A 21,382-nucleotide genomic window follows, 5' to 3' on the forward strand; every position below is an offset into this window, starting at 1 on the left:
ACGGTAACATTTAATGTAATGAGCTTTTGTTCAAAACATACCATTGGTTAAAACGTACTATTAGTTTGTCAAGAAAATAAATACTACATTGGGTTGTGAATTTAGTTGGCTTTGAAGTCTACGGGCAATACCATTGTTCCAAAACCGAAAAAAATTATATCAAATCAACGAAAAGTCAAATTAACTACCTTATCTTAATATTAACCAAGATTTAATAGTATGAGAAACAAATATTTCAAATTTTAACTTAAAGAATAATATTCTCCATTTTACTATTGCTAAATGTCTCTCCTAACAATATACTGTATACAAAAAAATACAATTCTTTTCGACACAAAATTTCTAGGGTTAAATTTGTGTTTAATGTTCCTTTTGTTGAACTTGAAATTATTTCACAATTATATTGTTAAATAATGTTTACATGTATCAACAACTAAAATCTTGAAGACCTTTCCGTTTATTTTACTGAATATTAAAATCATTTTGAGTTAGGACAGAAAGGTTTAAAAGGATCTCTTTCTATCCTCAGAATATTGCTTGAACTTGAAAAAGTAAATGCATGTTTTTCAATGTTAAAAATATTTAAATAATCATTATTTTGTTTCTGTATTTGGCCGTATGAATCTTTAAAAAATCAAAGATGCCATCAGATTAATATATTTCCTTGAAAGGAATCAAAAATAATTTCCTTTACCGTAACTATGATACTACATATTTGTTTGACCATAAAGTAGAAAGAAGATTATATTTTTAAAAACATGACAGATACAAGACAAAAAAAGACATCTAGTAACAGGCGAAGACAAGACTCCCTTATATGAGAAGAAGATCGTTTCATTTTTTTTTTTTGGCTAAGATGATCTGAATGTCATCCTGCTACTAAAATACTGTAAAATTACAAATTTTCATGTGGTTTAATTTTCCTTGTTTTTAATGCATATAGAGACCCACGAATTTATGTCCACCACGAAATGTAAAATGTTACATACATAACTACTCAACAATTCTTCATCCACGAATTCAAAACCCCACAAACCAAGAGTTTTTATTCAAACCACGCAATTGACCCCACGAAAATATGTGTTTTACAGTAATTGATTTTAAGCTGAAATGTTTTACATTTCTTAATCATGCAATACATTATCTATATTCCATAACTTTTAAAGGAAAAGAATGGTCTGAATGGGGCAAATGGAGAACCGTTGGAAAATGTAGCGAATCATGTGGAAATGGAACTCAGAAATACGTTAGATACCGAAAATGCTTAAACCCTAGAAAAATTTTCTGGGTTAAAATGTGCCTCGGTAGAACATCAATGTTCAAAAATGAATCTTGTTACGGACAACATTGTAATAGAGGTGGGTATTGGTCAATTTAAAAATATATGTCACAATTTGAATATTCATAAATCTTATTCTACATGGTACGGTAAGAAAATTCCACTTGGTTTTAATATATTGATTTGAAATCGTGATTAGGAAGTGTAGATTATATTTTGCGTAGTCTTGATTCTCATGATAATTGTGAGGGGTTTCACGGGAGTCCTTTGTTCAAAATAGTAATACATAAGAATGATTACAATTTTTTCCAAGAAGAAGCATGTCCGAAATTTAAGTATAAATGTGTAAGAAGAACCCATCAATTTTGGCTTCATTTGCTATATTAGAGCCTTTTTTAAAAGAAAAGTATTTTACAAAGCAATTTTTCTACTACCAAATATCTTTGATAGGTAGCACTATATTTTGAAACCTTGGAATCGAGCCTCTGAATACTGCAAATTAGTTTGGAATGGAAAAAAGATACTTGTAACCAGGAATTAGCTACTAGGATGATTTAGGTACTCATAAGAGTCAGAGAAAAATCAGGGGATGTCATGGGGCAGTCAGGGACAAAGGGAGAAATAGGAGAATGTCAGAGAGAGACAGATTAATGTTTGCACCTGACATGGGAACGTCAAGGGACTTGATTTAAGTCTAAGGGTAAAACCAATGCGTGCAGTAGTGGAACTCGATCAAAATCTTGTTTTTTTTGTCAGAACTGAATCATATTTGTGAGAAAGGAATCATAAATGATTTATACAACAAATACTCATAATAGCGACCTTCGAACACAATTTAAAATCTCAAATAGGAAAAATTATTTTGCGATTGGTTTTAGTTTTTTGAGTACTATTATTTTCTTCATTTGTTGTTATTGTTATTTTTCTTCCTAAAAGTAAATTGATATTTATTTGTTTTGTAGATTATTTTTGTTATAATTGAGTTGTGTGATCAGCTAATAGGTTTCTAGGAGTTTGGCTTGGTTAGCGAGGGTGTTCATGGCAAGTTCGTGTCTTCGTGATTCCGGTTTGCTTAATCACTTAAAGGAAGATAGGAATACAGGTTATTAGAATGTTTATTAGATGAAATGAAATGGAAATACGAAGAGACCGAATACAGGCTAGCAGAGCCTTTATATACTCCAGATCCATTTCAGTGATAACCTGTTTCCTTTTAGTATTCTCGTGACTAGGTTTCAAATCTAAATCTTTATTAATCCTACCGACTGCTTCAAAATCATGACACTCGGATTAATTATAATGTATGATTATGTGTTGTACATAATATTCAAGTATTTATCTATATGACCAAGGTTTCCTTACTTTCATGCACCGCACAATGCATATACCAATTTTTAAGTTAAAATTTCTTATATTAATTACTTCATCGCCCAAAAAAATTTGGTGCTCCAAATTTTATAGTAAATATGTATATGTATATGTATATTAATATAATACTTAACCACATTTCTTAAGCAAACATTATGTACATCTGATGTAGAACAAAAGTTGCCATTCATTTAAAGTCCTCAGATGAAAAATAAAATAGTATATGTTAACATAACCCATCACCTAATGAAATTCACAAACTGCATGACTCAAGAAATATAAGTTGATGAAAAATACACTCACATATATATATTATATAATGGACATCTTGTCTGTATTTAATCAATAGAGTTTAAACATTGTTATCTATTGTAGTATAAATGTTAAGATAAAGAAAATGAAAAAGTGAACAAACATAAAAATGAAGTTGTACTGAACCAACAAACGAGCAAGAAGATAGGCGTATGTCTAGTTTTTAAAATAATCGAAATATTTTTGCGCGGCCGTATTCGGTATGGGCATCGTTATATTGCCGTGTTTTAGTAAGATGTACGTCATATACGGTTGTTTCATTACTCTCATGACTCGATAGCGATTTATCCACGATAATTTTACGCATGGAGGTATGTCAATAGATGAATATTGCAGCTTGTTTGTTACCCTAAAAGAGGTAGGTTCACGTACTCCATAAAATGGCCCTGTCAATATACCAATTAAACGACCAAGTCCTTACGTCCTATTTCGATCATCAACATAAAGTAGAGACTTAGTGCTTTCATTTCCTATAAAAAAAAAGTCCTCTAGAGTCCAAGTTTGGAAACTCAGGCGTTGTGAAATTGTAATGTTCTTGAATTTTGAAGAAAATGGGTGAAATTGAGCATCTTCAACTTTTGATAAAAACATGAGCCCACCCCGCGATCCAAAAATTCTTTCATGGATTAGAATCTTCTGAAACAGTTCTTTCATTATATAATTCAACATTTCAGATCAGAGATTGGGGGTTATGCAAAATATTAAAAAAAAAGCTTAAATTTTTGGTCATTTTTAACGAAATATTCAAGATTTGAGGAAAATGACGAAATTCATGACGTCATAATACATAGACAAGAGAAAAAATTACGTCATTTTTATTTGATATGAAGTCACCAAGGGTCCAAGTAAAATATAACATATTTTCAACTTAAACTGAGTAGTTCTGATTTTTTAGAAATTTACAGGGCCAAAAATGGACCAATGTCAACTTTGTTCTTTGTCCAGTCCGTTGTCAGAATACGGGAAGGCCATTCATTTATATATAACTTTGTGAAGTTTAATGTTACATCTGAGGACTTTAAATGAATGGCAACTTTTGTTCTACATCAGATGTACATAATGTTTGCTTAAGAAATGTGGTTAAGTATTATATTAATATACATATACATATTTACTATAAAATTTAGAGCACCAAATTTTTTTGGGCGATGAAGTAATTAATATAAGAAATTTTAACTTAAAAAGTGGTATATGCATTGTGCGGTGCATGAAAGTAAGGAAACCTTGGTCATATAGATAAATGCTTGAATATTATGTACAACACATAATCATACATTATAATTAATCCGAGTGTCATGATTTTGAAGCAGTCGGTAGGATTAATAAAGATTTAGATTTGAAACCTAGTCACGGGAATACTAAAAGGAAACAGGTTATCACTGAAATGGATCTGGAGTATATAAAGGCTCTGCTAGCTATAGCCTGTATTCGGTCTCTTCGTATTTCCATTTCATTTCATCTAATAAACATTCTAATAACCTGTATTCCTGTCTTCCTTTAAGGTATGTCTCTTTGACAATGTATCATATCACTATCGCACTTTATTTTATTGTCTTATGTTTCTTGATTTCATTGTATTAATATTATTCTGTAATTTGCTATAATATTTGTTATAATAATAAGGATAATTTTGTTTCAGATTATTCTGTAATCTCTCTTCGTATTTCCATTTCATTTCATCTAATAAACATTCTAATAACCTGTATTCCTGTCTTCCTTTAAGTGATTAAGCAAACCAGAATCACAAAGACACGAACTTGCCACGAACACCCTCGCTAACCAATCCAAACTCCTAGAAACCTATTAGCTGATCACACAACTCAAACATAACAAAAATAATCTACAAAATTTGGCGTCAAAAATTTGGTATTTTGCTTTTGACACAAAATTTTAAAACAGACATTCTGTTCGACACAATGGTCAGTGGATTGAAGTTTCTTCTTATATATGAGGAAAGAGTTCTTAAACTAAGAGAAAAATGTTCGTTCCAAGGATATTCCCATTTAATATCTAGTCCTCATTTTTTCAAATTTTTACGATTTAAATAATTTTTGAATAATTTACTTCAATGAATTTCTACATACAGTCTTTTATTTTTAAAACTTATTTATACCTTTTAGGCCTGTATGTACATTTGGGATGAAAACTAAGCTTTTTTTCAATATTTTAAAATGCTGACAAATTTATAGTTAGATATGCACATTCAATATCTTATCCGTGATGTATTTATAATATGCAATGATGTAGCTTAAAATATTTTAAAATAAAGATTCTAACATGTAAAGGGAAAATGCCAATGAGCACCTGCATGTAGTACATGATGTATAACATAGTATAACAGAAATAAAGTTGATTTATAATATGTAAGAAGAAGAGGCCTTAAATGAAAATGGCATTTGTAGAGGTAAACAAAAATACAAACATAAAAATCCAAAAATATTAGGAAATGCATTTTTTATAATTATAGACTTTCTGTTCCTACACTAATTGCGGGACTTTGCAGTATTTCGTCATTCAATATTCCTGTGTAATAAATTGTCAATAGAATCTAAAGGAAAGTTTTTGGAATAGTTCTGATAGCAGTAAAAAAAATTAATTTCCCCCGCGCTTGCGCGGGATTTCAGCTAGTTTCTTTTTATGTTTGAGAAAAATGTTCTAAAACTAAGAAGAATATGTTTCAACGATCCAAGGATTTCAAACTTAATATACATTTTTTTAAAAATATATAAAACATGAAAAAAATGAACTAATTATAGTTCCAATATTCATTAAAAGTAGTAAATTGGGTTTTTGTAAGGTCGCAAAGTTCACGGAGGTTGGTCTACTTGGGGAAAATGGATTCCAGATGGAAAGTGTAACAAATCTTGTGGGAATGGAACCCAGGAATATGTAAAATATCGGTCATGCACAAACCCAAGACCGAGAAATGGAGGAAGGAGATGTTCCGGCGGAAACTCCAAGTACGAACGTAAAGCCTGTCATGTTCAAAACTGCACCAGAGGTAAGTTTACTTGAATTCAAATTGAATACGTAATATTGCGAGTACCTCGCAGTTATCTAACTTACTACCGCTCTTTCGCGGGGGAGTTGAGAAAGCTCTAAATCTCGCAAGATTTCTGGCGCACATGACATTGTTTACAGTAGTGACAATCAAATGATTCGAATAATTTAATGCCTAAAGTATAGTGCATTGCCAAGGATTGAGCTCCAAATAGTACATTGTCAAATAAGGAAAGTTTAGAATATTTTATCAGCATTAAAATGTGACGAATTTCAATGAAAATTTAATTAGAAGAGTCCGTTTAGTTAAAATGTCATTAAAAATATACAATTTTAGGATTAGCTTCTCTCAAGAATCGATTAGGCTGGTTCAGCGATTGATAAGCAAGGTATTCCACCAGAATTTGTTTTACTGCTCTGTCCTTGTAAATTCTACAATGGTCGATCTTGCATTGTATTCAATAGCACAGTTGCCCCTATCTTACAGACCTTTCCTACCTTCATCGCGAAAGTGTTCCGCTAAGTTGAGTAATCACGATATCAAGTATTGGATAGAAAAAATTATTTATGAAAATATAGTGATTAATATCAATGCTTCTCAAAACAGAAGATCAGACTAGAGTAAAATTATAGCCAGTTTTGAGTTCTGTTGTTGTTTTTAATAACATACTCGTTTAAAAAAAAATTCGGGGTATATAATGAATTTGAACTGAAAAAATAACAAGGAATAAACGAAGGGAGATGGTAATTTTTTTCTTCGAAAAAGAAAAGAAAAGAATATAATTCAAAATGTTTAAGTGCGAGGGTTTATTTGAAGAAATATCCGGAAAAAATAAAGGTTCAGATTATCATTCGGCAACCGCTAATATTATTTTTATGAAACTAAAGTTATTACGTTCATGGTTTTCATATAGTTGTTGATGGAAGATGGTCATCATGGGGTAGCTGGAAACCAGCGTCAAAATGTAGCAAATCTTGTGGAAATGGAACCATGACCTACGTAAAATATAGATCATGCACGAATCCAAAACCTCAAAATGTTGGCAAGAGATGTTATGGAGAAAGTTCTAATTATACCTATGGATTTTGTTATGGCTTTCTATGTGAAAAAGGTACATATTTATTTTAAATATTGCATTTCAAGATAAATACAAAAAAAGAAAAAAAACATTTCTACAGCTTATTTTAAAAAAATATTCTTTAAGGTCTTTTTATGAAAGTATTTTGTATAATTATAAGGTAACGAGCTTTTATTTTGATGCACTGTATTGAAATACAGTGTATTAAAATTGAGTAAGATCCCCATCCGAAATGATTTTCTTGTGAAAACCAAAAGTTGCCAGAAGTAGCAAACCACTCAAGAGGAAAATGGTGACTCTCTTTTTGGTTATTGAATTTGCTAGTAAACTTATCGATGTCATTTCTTTAATTTGGCATGAACTGCGTTCAAAAAAAGCTACGTAGTTCTCAATCGCATTATCTCGGGTCTTTCCGTCAGAGGTCTGAAAAACAACCTCGAATGTATTAACATCACCGGATCAGGATGTTAAAAATATTATACATTTCCTGTTTTTTCAAATATAGGATAGACGGAGTTAGATGTTCCTTCTATAGTATATTTTATGTAATATCATTACATTGAATAAAGTTAAACTCTATATTCTACGGATGAAAGGTCTCCATGCATTTATTTCAAAGATCGTGAAAAGGTTGTCATGGGGTCTTCCTAATGCATTCGATGTCGTTTTTCCGCTAGTTGAAAAGGCCCGAGAAGTTGCGATTGACGTAATTCTATGTAGCCATTTAATTTATTATCTAGAACTACTATGGCTGTGCTAAAATTCTGTAGGCAAAGCATATCTTTTTAAAGAATTTTTTGATATAAAATTCTTGCGAGTACTCTGTAATTAAATATCACCAGATTTCCCTTGTCTTACAAAATCAATTTAATGGCAAATTTAAAGTGGAATTTTGTGATTAATTTATATTATATTATTTTTTGTTCCAATTATTTTTTAACTTTTTTTTATCTTTTGCAGCATGTGAGGATGTTCCAATTAATCGAAGTGAAGTTTTTATTACGAGCAACAATTACAATGGGATCAACATTTACAATATTTTCAACAGATCTGGAATTCAACTGAGACCTGTAAATAACAGCGTCACTTTTCATGTTAGATTTCAATCTCCTGTGAATATAACAAGTCTGGAAGCAACATTGATAAACCATGACCAAATGGACGTCGACCTTTTCAGTGCAAACGGGACCCAGTTAAAACGGAATGTAAGATTACAATGCTCGTTCACAAGAATATATCTCCTTTCTTGACTTTCATTATACACCTTTTTCTTATGTAATGAATAAGCATCATTCGCAAAATGAAAGCATTTTCACTGTGTAGAATTAACTTTTATTTTAGTATTCTGGGTTTTTTTTGTATTTATAGAGTTTTAGCCAGACAAACTAAACATATTTTGTATTAAAGAAAACTACTATATATACATAATTCTTAGGGAGGTAGACTAAGCATCGTTTTTGAAGAGGGCATGAGAAAATTCATCTTACCTGAATACTTAACAAGCAAAAAAGGGGGGTACCCAAAATTATACTTCTTCTTCATGTGGGAGGGAGGGGGAGGGGAATAGAATCCAACTTCTTTCAGTACCAAAGTTTTTTTCATGCATACTATATTTCTCTCATTTAACCGGAATTTCAGCGAACATTTTTTTTTTTTGGAAAAAGTAATGTCTGGGGAAAAAGGCGGTGGTGCTACATGTACGTACCTGATCATTGTTAAAAGTGTTATGTAATTTCAGGTTACTGAAAGCAACAACTACAGAGTGATTGTCACTCAAGTCAAAGTAACAGTTTCTGTAAATAATCCAGAGGAGGATATAGTAATTTCAGGACTGCGTGCCGTGGCTTGTGATCGAACTGGTCAGTATAACACTTTTTTTGAGTTCTTTCATCTTCAGTCCCTTTATTTGCATGTTCTCCGTTGATCAGGCAATAATTACTCTTGGTTATATATATTTCAAAATGCTTTTTTGGTGGATTTTTTTCATATTGAAGAACAGTCTGATTAAAACCAGCCCCTTTCTTTCACTCGTCGTGAAAGGAGAAGGGGGCTGGTTTTAATCAGACTGATTGAAGAAAAAAAATAAATTGAGGCATATACTTCAGAAAATGTTGAAGAAACATTGAAATTCTATATGAACTGAAAATTTCCCTAATATTTCCCGTTGGATTTTATTTAAACTCAAGCTTGATATTCTTTCCACTTTTAAATTTAATGCTCTGAAGTACAACAGCAGAAATTAAACTGCTTAGTTCTGAAATAAGAATACTCCGTATTCACAATATATCTGTGAAATAAATCTGTTTGAACATGAAGAAAATTACCGAATAGAAAACTATCTTAAAAAATCTGCGAACATTCAATTCTTCGATCAAAATATACAGACCCCTGGAAATTTCAGAAATGGAATCCTAAGGAGGACTATTTTTTTCCTGTCGACCGCTCCAATCCTCCATGAACCATTTGTATTATTGAATAGACATATTAATCCTTTGTCAAATTTAGCATAAAAACGAAGATGTAACGATTATCATCAAATACTTAAGCCAAAATACGAATATTGAATTATCTTTCTTAAATGTTTAGATGAAGAAGTCTTTCTCTGCCCGAAGAAAAGCGGCTTCTTCACGCATCCAACAGACAAAACCAAATACTATAATTGCAATCAGGGGGAGCCGACGGAAATATGGTGTCCTGAGGATACCTCATGGAATTCTTCATTGAAAGTCTGCAAATAAACCTCAATGCTCATGTTTGTTCGAGTAAATAATAAAAGGAAGAGGTTGATTAAGTTTACCATTTGTTTTCTTTGGAAGAAAGATAAACCCTTTGTAAATGAGAAGCAACATACTATAGCAGAGTATAGAGAGGAAAGTTGAAGGTATTAAAAATATACTTCAATCTGCCTTTCGTCAGAATTTTTTTTATTAATGGATTACACTCGAACCCTTTTTAAAAATAATTAAAGGTTTGGCACAGTTACAATTTGTTCTAGACATCGTTAGTTTTCCTTTTATATTACAATGTGTTTGATTTGATCACTGTTGACGAGAACAAAACTAAGAAACGTTGCTCACCCTGATGCCCCACTTATAACAGAAAAGGGTGAGGACTGAAATCGAAGATCAAGGTCATGGGATCAAAAAGTTTTGTTACTCAATTTAAGGACTATTCTCTTAGAATGTGCATTTAAATTATAGAAGTTCAAGCATTAATCATTTTTACTTTACGGTCAAAGTTAAAGGTTTTCACAAGAAGGTCAAACTCAAAGGTCATGGTAATAATTGTTTATACTCATATAGAAGGTCTTGTCACGAGAAACATATTCGTAAACTTTTGGAATATGTAAGCTCTACATGTAGCTTCAACTGTTCCACGGTACAGCGAAGTTTTAAATATTTGTAAAGTATGTCAAAATCTAAGATCAAACACAAATAGCCAAACTAAATTGTATCCAACTATTGGATTAAAGCAGTTAGCTATATAGCAGTGCGTTTGATCAAAGCATTGTTCGTTGTCTCGATTTTTCATCCACCTGCATGCATTGCAAGAACATTGCGTTGTCATGGCAGTGGTAATTGAAAGAAATATTCAATGAGCGATATACAAGGAATAAATTGACAAATATGTGATAAATAAAAATCACGACGAAAAAAAAATCAGAATCAAACTATTGCTGGACGGAAAGTTAATGTTCAATTGTATTTATAAAGCAAAATTTCAAATTGTACAACATAGCGGTTAGAGGGATCTTATTGTATTTCTTTAACGATGTGATCAGATATTTTCTTTTACTGTTTAAATGTCCAATGGAAGACAAGTGACATAATGTAAATCACTTTTTATTTACAATTAGTTTGATTTCATGTTATTACGCGAAACAGTGTGCTCGCGAAGATATCATTCTCGCGTATACATGGATTAGTATTGCTAATTACTACCTGGGGCAGTAACCACAATTCGTGAATGTTCTGTCTCATTTATAAAGAGTTAATGTCTACTCGCGAACATAAGGCGTCGCAAAAAATTTTCACAGTACATTGAATACATGTAATTGCAGCCCTTTCAGTAAAACTCGGTTATATCGAAGTCACTGGGACATGTGAAATTACTTCTCTTTATCCGTAATTCGTTATATCTTAATAAGGAATTCATTGACATTATATAGCTGAGGATCTAAGATAACTTCGATATATCCGTTGATTCGTAATATCCGTGTTCGTACTAAACGAGTTATACTGTATCACATATCAGAATACAATTCAAGCCCTAAGAAACAATAAGATTGCATGGAAATAGATTTAACATTGCAATCCAAACTTGCATACTTATTTATTTTCGTAAGAAAAAAAACTAAGTAAAATATTATCTAAAACTTAAAATTTATTTCCAAAAACCAATACCCATCTTTGAATCATCTTGCAACCTGAAAGTATAAATACGAGTGTTCCAAAATCACGATTAGACAATTCTATGATTTAAGCTATAAATTTTGCTAAATCTTCATCTGAAAACACTTATACTTTTTAAAAATCTCTCGTTCGAGTAAAAAAATCCATTTGACAAAATGGTGGTGGTAGGGGCACTCAAACATAATATCCTGTTTATATAAACAAGAAATGATATGAATAAATATCAGAATAAGATTAAATCTTTTCATATTTAATTTTGCCTTTTTGAACTCTATTTTTAGTAACTATCGTTTAATCAATTCATTATATCTAAGAGATGCAACAAATGATTACTTAGTCAACACATGCGACAGCACGTAGTTCCGATACAGATATTTCTTCTTCAGGATCATGCACAAAAATTGAAATTTGAATTTTGCTGATAACTGCTGTATAATTGTTATGTTCTGTGACCTGTTGGAATGCAAATGCAAAATTGGTCAACTGGAAAACAGGAAAAAAGTTGATAAGTATAATTCATTCATGATATTCAATTTACTGAATTATGTTTCGTATTTTACCTTTTCCTTGATGATTTTTCCAACATTATCATACAGTGTAACATTTACTTTTTCATGATTTATAAGTATTGCTTCAAGACTTGATATATTCAAAGGTGAAGCAAATATAACATTTAGAAGTGTGGTTCCATTAACAGGCGTCAGCACGATTCCCTCACTGCTGAAAATGCTGGAAAAGTTTCTCCCTGTGTATTCACTGCTGGTAAAGGCTACATCAGATTGGTTTACGTCAAAGTTTTTACATGCTAAAACAGAAATAACATGATATTTGTACTTTAGGATATGCCTTCCCTAACTTATACGAAGCTATTTTTAGTGATAAAGAAAAACGGTTAGATTCAAAGGCTAACCTGAGTAACGTTGATCCTGATTTTTTGAGCGATGGATAATTTTTTTTGAGGAGCTTATATTTTATACCTTTCTTTTTATAATTTTTTATGATTCTTAAAGAAATTCCATTTATCGTAATGTCACAAACACACCATTACGACATCAATTCTACATTTCGGCTAAAAAATCGTTTTATTAAAGCTTCAGATGTATAAAATTTTATTATAATATTTTTTACTGCAGTTTTTTAATTTCTTTAAAATTTTATTAATTATGTAAAAATATTTGCTTTACAGAAGTTAACACGCTTCATTTTACCATGATTTGCTAAGCATCGCGCAATAGAAATCTCAGCATCGCGCGAAGCTTGGAGCAATAGAAACCACTGTAGCCCCTGAAAACTTAATTTATTTGGAGAAGCTTTCATTTTGCAAAGTGGTTTTTAAAGGACCACAGAAACAGTTTATCCATTTACATTAGTCTTGACTTTGAAATAAGCTGTGGCTATGACAAGATCACAGAAGTTATAAAATAGTTACATAAGACACGTGACATTTTACACTAAAAGGGGGGGGGGGGGGAAGAAAACAGATGAGATAAACTTACCTTTGTTGCATTAGTAGTCATAAATAAAACAATTCCTTTTCTTAATATTTCTCATTATAGAACTTTGGATGTACATTCATTTGGGCTTTTAGAAAAGAAAGCAGGTGTGATAAGCCAACATTCTGATTTAAGGAGGCTAGGGGGTCAACAAATTAACCACCAGATTTAACTTATCTTTTTAGATACGGTATCTTAAGCTGTCAAATATCATTTGGCAAAGAAAAAATTCATACATTTTAGTTTTAAAATTTGATCATTTTTGTATATCTTTATATGGAGCTCTTATTTTAAAAGAGATCGAAATAGTCTAAAAATGGCTGCCACCCCAGCCTCTTTAAGGAAAAGATAATAGTTATTAACTTTCCAGAAATTAAGGATTAAGTGCGTTTTGCAAAACGATAAAGAAATTTCTTTCAAAAATAATCAGTATACTGCCTTAACACACCTGCTAAAATTCTAATTATATTTACTTTGATTGTTGAAATTGGAGTTATTGTATAGCGTTGTGACAATGTTTGTTTCTCCTGTAACTTTATTGTTGCTGGCGTTTGACTTTTCTTGGCTACTTGTTACATTGCTTGAATCCAAAGACAAATTTGTCACCATATTGGTAGGTAAAGTAGTTGATGACGTTGTAGTAAGCAGTGACGTTTTCTGTTGAGAGTCGGTTGATGTCTTCAAGTTTACTTCTCCAGATTCATTGTTTGGTAAAATAATGGCTGATTGGGTTGCACTATCTTCTGGCTTCTTTTCATTGTCTTCAGCAGTTGTAATTGTTTCAACATTCGATGTGTTGTATGATAATGTATTATTATTCATTACTATAGTTAAGTTTCCTCTTGTATTATCTTTGTCAGATTTGTATTCTTTTTCATAAACAACCGTTGTCAGACCATAAGGTTTTGGAGTGCTTACAACTCGCAAGTTTTCGGGGAGATCGGTCGTCGTTTCTTCTTTGCTTTTCGTGCTACTTGCATTGAATCCAGAATCAATTGTTTGTTCTGTGGTTATATCAGGAGGCGACTGTTTTGTTGTCAATACGAATCCATTATTTGGGTCTTCCATCTCTAAAGATTTATTTCCTTGCATATTTTCTTCATTCATTTCTGTTTGAATATCAACCTTTGAGGCACTCTCTTGAACTGGTGTTGTGATTTCATTGCTATCATGAAAATTCTTAGGAGTTGTTGTTTTGTAAGCTCCAGAGTTGTTGGATTTTGCCCCCAGAAATCCATTAATATAGGTTGTATCAATTGTTGTTGTACTAACGGGTGCCATCAACGTAGTAACCATTGTTTTCTTTATTGGTGCATCTACAGTTGTTACGTGAGTCTTTTCTTCCTCTGATATCATTGTAGTAATTTCAATATTCGGAGCGGATGTAGAGGTAAGTTGTTCGTAACCTAATATTGTTTCGATGAAAAGAAATATATTAATTACTATTCTACCTTATTAATACAACTGACTTAAACTATATTATGTACTTTTCAAAACAAATCTTAATAATTTAGTGATAAAGGATTATTCATTGTGTGGGTAGATACATGTGTAATTACAATCCTTTTGGCAACACAACTGCATGAAAACTACCATAGTTACCCAGATAGCAAGACATAGTTGGGCCAACGTTGGCCCAATTTTTTTTCCAACGTTGGCCCACTGTTGGTAACCTTACGTTGGCCCACGGTAATTTTGCTCATCGGCCCAACGTTGGTCCAACATGTTGGCATATTGTTGGGCCAATGTAGGTATAATTGTATGCCAACTAACAGCCAACCTTAACAACTGCTTGGTTAGGTTGGCCCAACGTTGGCCCTATGTTGAAATGTCAGATGGCATATTGTTGGGCCAACGTAGTTATTAGTGTATACCAACTAACAGCCAACCTTATCAACTGTTTGGTTAGGTTGGCCCAACGTTGGCCCTTTGTTGAAATGTCAGATGGCATATTGTTAGGCCAATGTAGTTTTTAGTGTATGCCAACTAACAGCCAACCTTAACAACTGGTTGGTTAGATTGGCCCAATGTTGACCTTTTTTTTTTACAATGTCAGATGGCAAATTGTTGGGCCAACGTAGTTATTACATAGAAACATTTGCAATTGTTTAAGTGATTCTTTTACAGAAACCTATTTTATGACTGTTTAAAATAATTAATACACAATTCCATCTGCATTCATAATGCATACATGGACATGTTCAATGAAAACATTACTAATGATTCACTCTGATATTATTTTATATACATCAATTCAATCATAATTTACAAAATAAATTTTAAAATGGACAATAGAGGTAAATTATGAAAAATTATCAATCAAAAGTTCAGGGCTCACTTCCTTTATTATAGTCCTTTTGTTGTATTCCCGCTCTTTTTCCATCCCTTCGTCCCCTCCCGTTTTCTTTATTTTGATCTTTATCACACGGACTCATACTTTGTACACTTCTTTATGCATGGTCTTCGATTTCATTGTTATTTACATGTACCGCCACATTTGTTTTCCTTGCAGTCTCTGACTGAATTTCCTTGTTACAATCGTGTCTGTAATAGACAGTTAAGAATTAGATAGATAGAAACAACTTAAAAGATGTTATTTAACCTTAACTTACACTGCTTGTTTGCAAAAACATGACAAGAATGAATTCCGAGTCAATTTTAACAGTTAACCTGAATGAATAAATATACTTACATCGCTTCTAAATGCAGCTGTATAGCAAGTGTATAATCCACAAATTTAAATTTCACCTCTTTTTGCTTGCCCTCCATTATCACCACCTGTGAACAATTGAATCTGACAGCTCACTCCACAGTTTGGTCACGTGATAGCGAACGCCTAACTTTTGTTTCAATTTAATTATAAAGCTGTGTCATTTTGATTTATTTATATGTAGGCTTCATTCACATCCTGTTCCTGAGAACGTATTTAATCTTCTCTAAATTTTTATGAGTACAACGCTCATGAAAAAAAAAAAATCAAGGGTTTTGTTTCAAATAAATAATCATTCAAAAAATATAATAAAACACTCTTTAATTGGTGCTGTGATCACTTAAGTTGATATTTAAAATGTTGAATATATCAGATCTAAACAAAAACAGTCATCCAACAAACATCGTGCCAACGTTGGGCAAACATACTACTACCAACTTTAAAAGACACTTTCTTTAAGGGTGTATTACAAACATCGGGCCAACGTTGGGCCAACATACTACTACCAACTTTAAAAGACACTTTCTTAAAGGGTGTGTTACAAACATCGGGCCAACTTTGGGCCAACATACTACTAAAAACTATAAAAGACACTTTCTTTAAGGGTGTATTACAAACATCGTGCCAACGTTGGGCCAAACTACTACCAACTTTAAAAGACACTTTCTTTAAGGGTGTATTACAAACATCGGGCCAACGTTGGGCCAACATACTACTACCAACTTTAAAAGACACTTTCTTTAAGGGTGTATTACAAACATCGCGCCAACGTTGGGCCAACATACTACTACCAACTTTAAAAGACACTTTCTTTAAGGGTGTATTACAAACATCGGGCCAACATACCATTACCAACTTTAAAAGACACTTTCTTTAATAGTGTTTTACAAACAGTGGGCCAATGTTGGACCAACATCAACATCCCTCCTTCCTTGGGAAGTAAAGTGAATGGAAGTTGCTAACGTTGGACCAACGTTGGGCCAACATAGGAATTCTGTCATGATCGAGAAGGTTGGCATGGTGACATTGGTCCAACGTTGGCCCAACATTGTTCCCCCAACGCCAACCATACAACCTTTTGCCAATGTTGGCCCAACATAGTCTTGCTATCTGGGTACTTAATTCTGAAGGGCAAGTTTCACATTTCTGGTCCAGTGGTTTGTGCTTGAATATGTTTGCATCCATTTAAAAAAATTAAATAAATATTTATAAGTAAATTACATATACTAATCAGTTGAAACACATATAGTTATAGTTTAGCTTCCTTAATAATCATATTTGTTTAAGGAGATTTTTGAATTCAAATATCACACAAAACAAGTCAAAAATGAATAAATATAACAATAACTATCTGTGTTCCTTTCCTTAAGACCCACAACTTTATACATCTCCTAAGTTTCTTAAAATATATACATCTACCTGGACAAGGCCAAGAAGTGCAGGATTTTGTTTCAATGTTTATTCCTGACCCACTGCATCCTTCCCCTCCGTAGGCTGGCTCAGGGTTTGAGCAGTTTCTGAACTGCTTCCTAGACATCGTTCCTCCGCCACATGTGACGTTACAAGGGGTCCATTCTGTAAACTGTCCAAACTGGGTCCATTTACCGTCAACTGCAAATGAATGCATATTTAAAACGCTTTCAAGAAACATTGTTTAGAAATTGAAGTGCATCGTGTTTCATAATTTAGTGTTATTAGCTTTACAGTTTAAATGTTAATTCAAATTGTAATGTTTTTACTTTTACATTCAGAGTGCATTCATCTGATCAATATCACATGTACAGAAAATATACTTTACGGTAGTTTTTGACTTGTTTAGTTTTTTTTCCGGGACATGGTCTCCCGCTATGTTTTGATGACCCAAGAGTCGTCATTTGACAAAGTGTAATGTACGAAAAAAAATTCCTAAAACTTTTCCCCATGCCCTACATTATGGCCTATATCCTACCACAGAAGGGTCATCATTTGACAAATTTGAGTCTACACTACCTGCGAATGTTCCAATATCAAAATGACTTATAATGACATTGCTGGTCTTCAAAGTATTATTCAAAGTATTTGTCCAATATTTTCCTTTGTAAAAATTAAAACAATATTATCACAGATAATTCAATTTATGCCGCTATGAAATCTGTTATATTTTACACCTTCGGATAATTCCGCATATCCCTGCACATTCTGCAGGATATGCGCCTTTATCGCAGACGCAATTTTCATATAACCTTTCATTGCGAAATCACAACCCTAGCTTTTCTTGGAAGAGTTATCGTCCTTTTTACGGATTTTTAATCCAATCAAAATCTATGTTTTTGTTGAGCCATTTTTGTTAGCCTGGTAGTGCGTTGGAAAAAAAAAAACCACCACCCACCCTTTTGGGGGGTTTGGATTTGTATTATTTTGCATTCAAATCAAAATTTGTATTTTTCTAATAACTTGTCATACATTTCTTTGATTGGCGCAATTGTTTGGACGCCTCCAAGGATTTACTCATTTATATTATATTTTATGCATATTTACATGTTCTCTGATATGTTCACTGCATGTAAATTTCTAGTCAGTCCCAGGGGGATCACACTTGTACCTTTCACCTATGTACATGTATCCTGTATTGTTTAACATTAGGTGATCCCCCTTAATGATTTGTTATACATTTTACTTTATGTCATTGAATTAAATGACATAATCAACAAAACTGCATATCCATGTTTGGTTAATTTTCACTGCATTATCAGGCTGATATTTCTCATAGGAGGCATAAATCCCCATTTTCGTCCAACCCTACCCTTATTCATTCTAAACTGCATGAGAATAATTCCATATCCTATGGGTTTTTAATTTTTGTTCTTAAAAAAAAAGATTTTTCTATGTTTTCTTACATGAAACTTTAACCCCCATTTTAGCATATCCCTACCACCGACGGGGGTCATTATTTTAACGAACTTAAATTTACACTACCTGAAAATGTTGCCATTGATCCCCCATTGTGAATCTACCCTCACCTCATGGATCATTTGAACAGACTCTAATTTAAATTATATTTTTTAAAAAAATATATTCCTATGTACAAAAAATGATCAAATAAATAATGAATGAAATATTGTTCTCACTCGGACATGGTTTTGTATTGCAAGTCTTGCGTTCAATTTTTACACTTTCCCCGGAGCAAGATTTTCCCTCATAGGCAGGAATTGGGTTTGTACATGACCGATTTTGTTGTCTTGAAGTTATTCCACCACCACAAGTAACATTGCAGGAAGTCCAGTCCGTAAATGATCCAAAGCTTGTCCAATTTCCATTCACTTGAAATCAATATCTTAATTTTAAATTAAAGTATTTCATCTGTGTATGTGGAGTGGGAGGAACATGCGTTTTTTTTTTAATATTACTATTTGTAACATAACTTATTACTAACGTTTTATCTCAGATATATGTTTATAAAGGTATGATTTAAATTCGATAAAATCTAAATGTTTCAAACAATCATTTTAAAGAGTGTCTAAAGTTTTCTTATCGTTATTAAGAAGTTCATTCCGCTAAGAAAGTCCCTAAAGATAATATCCGATGCATGTGCTTTTTCTTGCCCCCCCCCCCCCCCCCCCCCCCCCCCCCCCCCCCCCCCCAATCCAGGCACATTTTATTAAAAACGTAAGAATAGTTTGTATGGGTAAAACTTATCCGGTCTAGCATTCTAGAATTTCTCGATGGATTTTATAATTAAGACATAATGTCTTGTCCTTAGTTTGAAAATATGGTCTTGGATTTAAGACTTTTGACCGATATCAGAAATGTTATAATTTTGAATACTATGTATTTTCAGCAATGAAGTGGTCAGCTGATTGATATGATTAAATAATAGAGGAGGAAACGAAATGTATTTGGGAGTAATTAGAACCAAAATAATCTAAATTTAAAGTCATACGAAGTTCACTAGTACTGATCTGTATACATTTTCATATGTTGAATAAGTCTCCAAAATATTTTTTAACCTGGACAAGGGTTGGAATTGCAGGATTTGGATTCAGTGTTCATTCCTGATCCATTGCAACTCTTTCCTCCATAAGCTGGTTTAGGGTTTGTGCAGTTTCTGAACCGTGTCCTTGACATTCTACCTCCACCACAGGTGACGTCACAAAGGCTCCATTCGGTAAACTTTCCAAACTGTGTCCAATTACCATCAACTGCAAATAAATTGTATAAGAAGAGACGTTTTCATATACTTGGTTTTCTCATTTTCTGCATTTTCTAAAATATTCCAAAGTCATACAAAGTACACTTGTACGAATCTGTATACATTTCCACGTGTTGATTAAGTCTCCAAAATATTTTTTACCCGGACAAGGGCTTGAATTGCAGGATTTCGATTCTGTGTTTATTTCTGACCCATTGCAACTCTTTCCTCCATAGGCCGGTTTTGGATTTGTGCAGTTTCTGAACCGTGTCCTTGACATTCTACCTCCACCACAGGTGACGTCACAAAGGCTCCACTCCGTAAATTGTCCAAACTGTGTCCAATTACCGTCAACTATAAATGAATTGTGTTATAAGAGACATTTTCATAGACTTAGTTTTCTCATTTTCCTGCATTTTCCAAATTAAAGGATCATAAATTTAAAAAATCAAAGGCCTGAAGGGCCACAATGGCGCCACGCTTTAGATATGGCATTGAAACTGTGAAATTACTGGATTTCAAAGCATGTTTAAAAGCATGCATATGTCTATAGAATTATATAAGCATAGTTGTAGATAAAATACCCCGATTTGAGCATTTATAAAATAAAAACATTCAACTCATTAATCCGAGATTCTTCCGACTCTAACCCCTGCCTTTATATTGTTACTTGTGCAGGGGTTAGTACTTTTAGGTCCCTGGTGTTAAACTTGAAATTCCAATTTTAGGGGGTTTAAAATTACTTTTCCTCTCTCTTAGGCCTAATTAATTTGATTAACTTGTGCAATGTGTACTAAATGTACAGTAAGATCTACACTGCCTTCGATCACTTTATTTTATGTAATGAAAGTTGTTTTCCGAGATTCCTTGACATGTACATATAAAATATCGTTTCTTTTTCTCTTTGCTCAATTTGTTCCTGCTGGTCCTGATAACAATTTTGTTCTATCGGAAGCCATTTTAAATTTTGATTTGTCAAAACAATCCCAGTTAATTGTTTACACCTGCACTGATAATTTACTGGCCTACTGCACATAGCCATCGGCATTGTTTACGTAGACCAAGCTTGGGTTGTAACTGGAAGTTAAAAGTACAACCTAATTTACGAACCAAATCCGGAAATCGGGCGATAAGCATGACCCGCCATGTCATAAAAAAATCAGGTTAAGGGTCGAAAAGTAATCCGACGAAAGTGGGTGAGTTGGCAACTATCTACAGGACTGTTGAAATTGTATGATTTTCAAGCAATTTATGGAATAAACGCAAAAATTGGCATGTATATTCCTACGCCAGATACATGAAGGTCTTGGTTCGAGTACTATATTATTTGGAGCATGAAGAAAGCGGTGAGCAGTCAGAGATTTCCTCATAGCTAGATGTGCATCAAGCTAAAGCTCGACGCCATAAAAATATATAAAGCTTACCTATAAAATCACTCAAAACGCAATTAAAGATTGATCATTTGTTTTAAATGTCTTCAAAAAATATGAATCGGTTGTACACATGATCAATTTTAAGATGATTACTAGTTATTACTCAATTGAATTTCGAATTCAGAACG

At 32.7% G+C, this 21,382-nt stretch overlaps 2 protein-coding genes across 2 annotated transcripts; one reads left to right on the plus strand and one right to left on the minus strand.

Moving 5' to 3' along the window:
* The first annotated feature begins 1,873 nt into the window (after positions 1 to 1,873).
* Positions 1,874 to 9,820, plus strand: LOC134239451 (netrin receptor UNC5D-like). Its single transcript, XM_062721632.1, has 6 exons — positions 1,874 to 1,910; positions 5,757 to 5,960; positions 6,874 to 7,071; positions 7,999 to 8,243; positions 8,777 to 8,897; positions 9,625 to 9,820. The coding sequence occupies exons 1-6, from the start codon at positions 1,874 to 1,876 to the stop codon at positions 9,774 to 9,776; spliced, it is 957 nt and encodes a 318-aa protein (XP_062577616.1). The 3' UTR covers positions 9,777 to 9,820.
* A 1,583-nt stretch (positions 9,821 to 11,403) lies between these two features.
* On the minus strand, positions 11,404 to 19,828 carry LOC134239473 (papilin-like). The gene is made up of 7 exons (XM_062721657.1): positions 19,640 to 19,828; positions 18,761 to 18,952; positions 17,073 to 17,264; positions 13,417 to 14,349; positions 12,011 to 12,255; positions 11,784 to 11,903; positions 11,404 to 11,464 (listed from the first exon to the last, which is right to left on the minus strand). The coding sequence occupies exons 1-6, from the start codon at positions 19,755 to 19,757 to the stop codon at positions 11,784 to 11,786; spliced, it is 1,800 nt and encodes a 599-aa protein (XP_062577641.1). The 5' UTR covers positions 19,758 to 19,828; the 3' UTR covers positions 11,404 to 11,464.
* Positions 19,829 to 21,382: the final 1,554 nt, after the last annotated feature.

Source organism: Saccostrea cucullata, unplaced genomic scaffold, assembly GCF_032062105.1.
Source record: "Saccostrea cucullata isolate Sc308-1 unplaced genomic scaffold, CSIRO_AGI_Scuc_v1 ctg991, whole genome shotgun sequence".
NCBI classification, from domain to species: domain Eukaryota; kingdom Metazoa; phylum Mollusca; class Bivalvia; order Ostreida; family Ostreidae; genus Saccostrea; species Saccostrea cuccullata.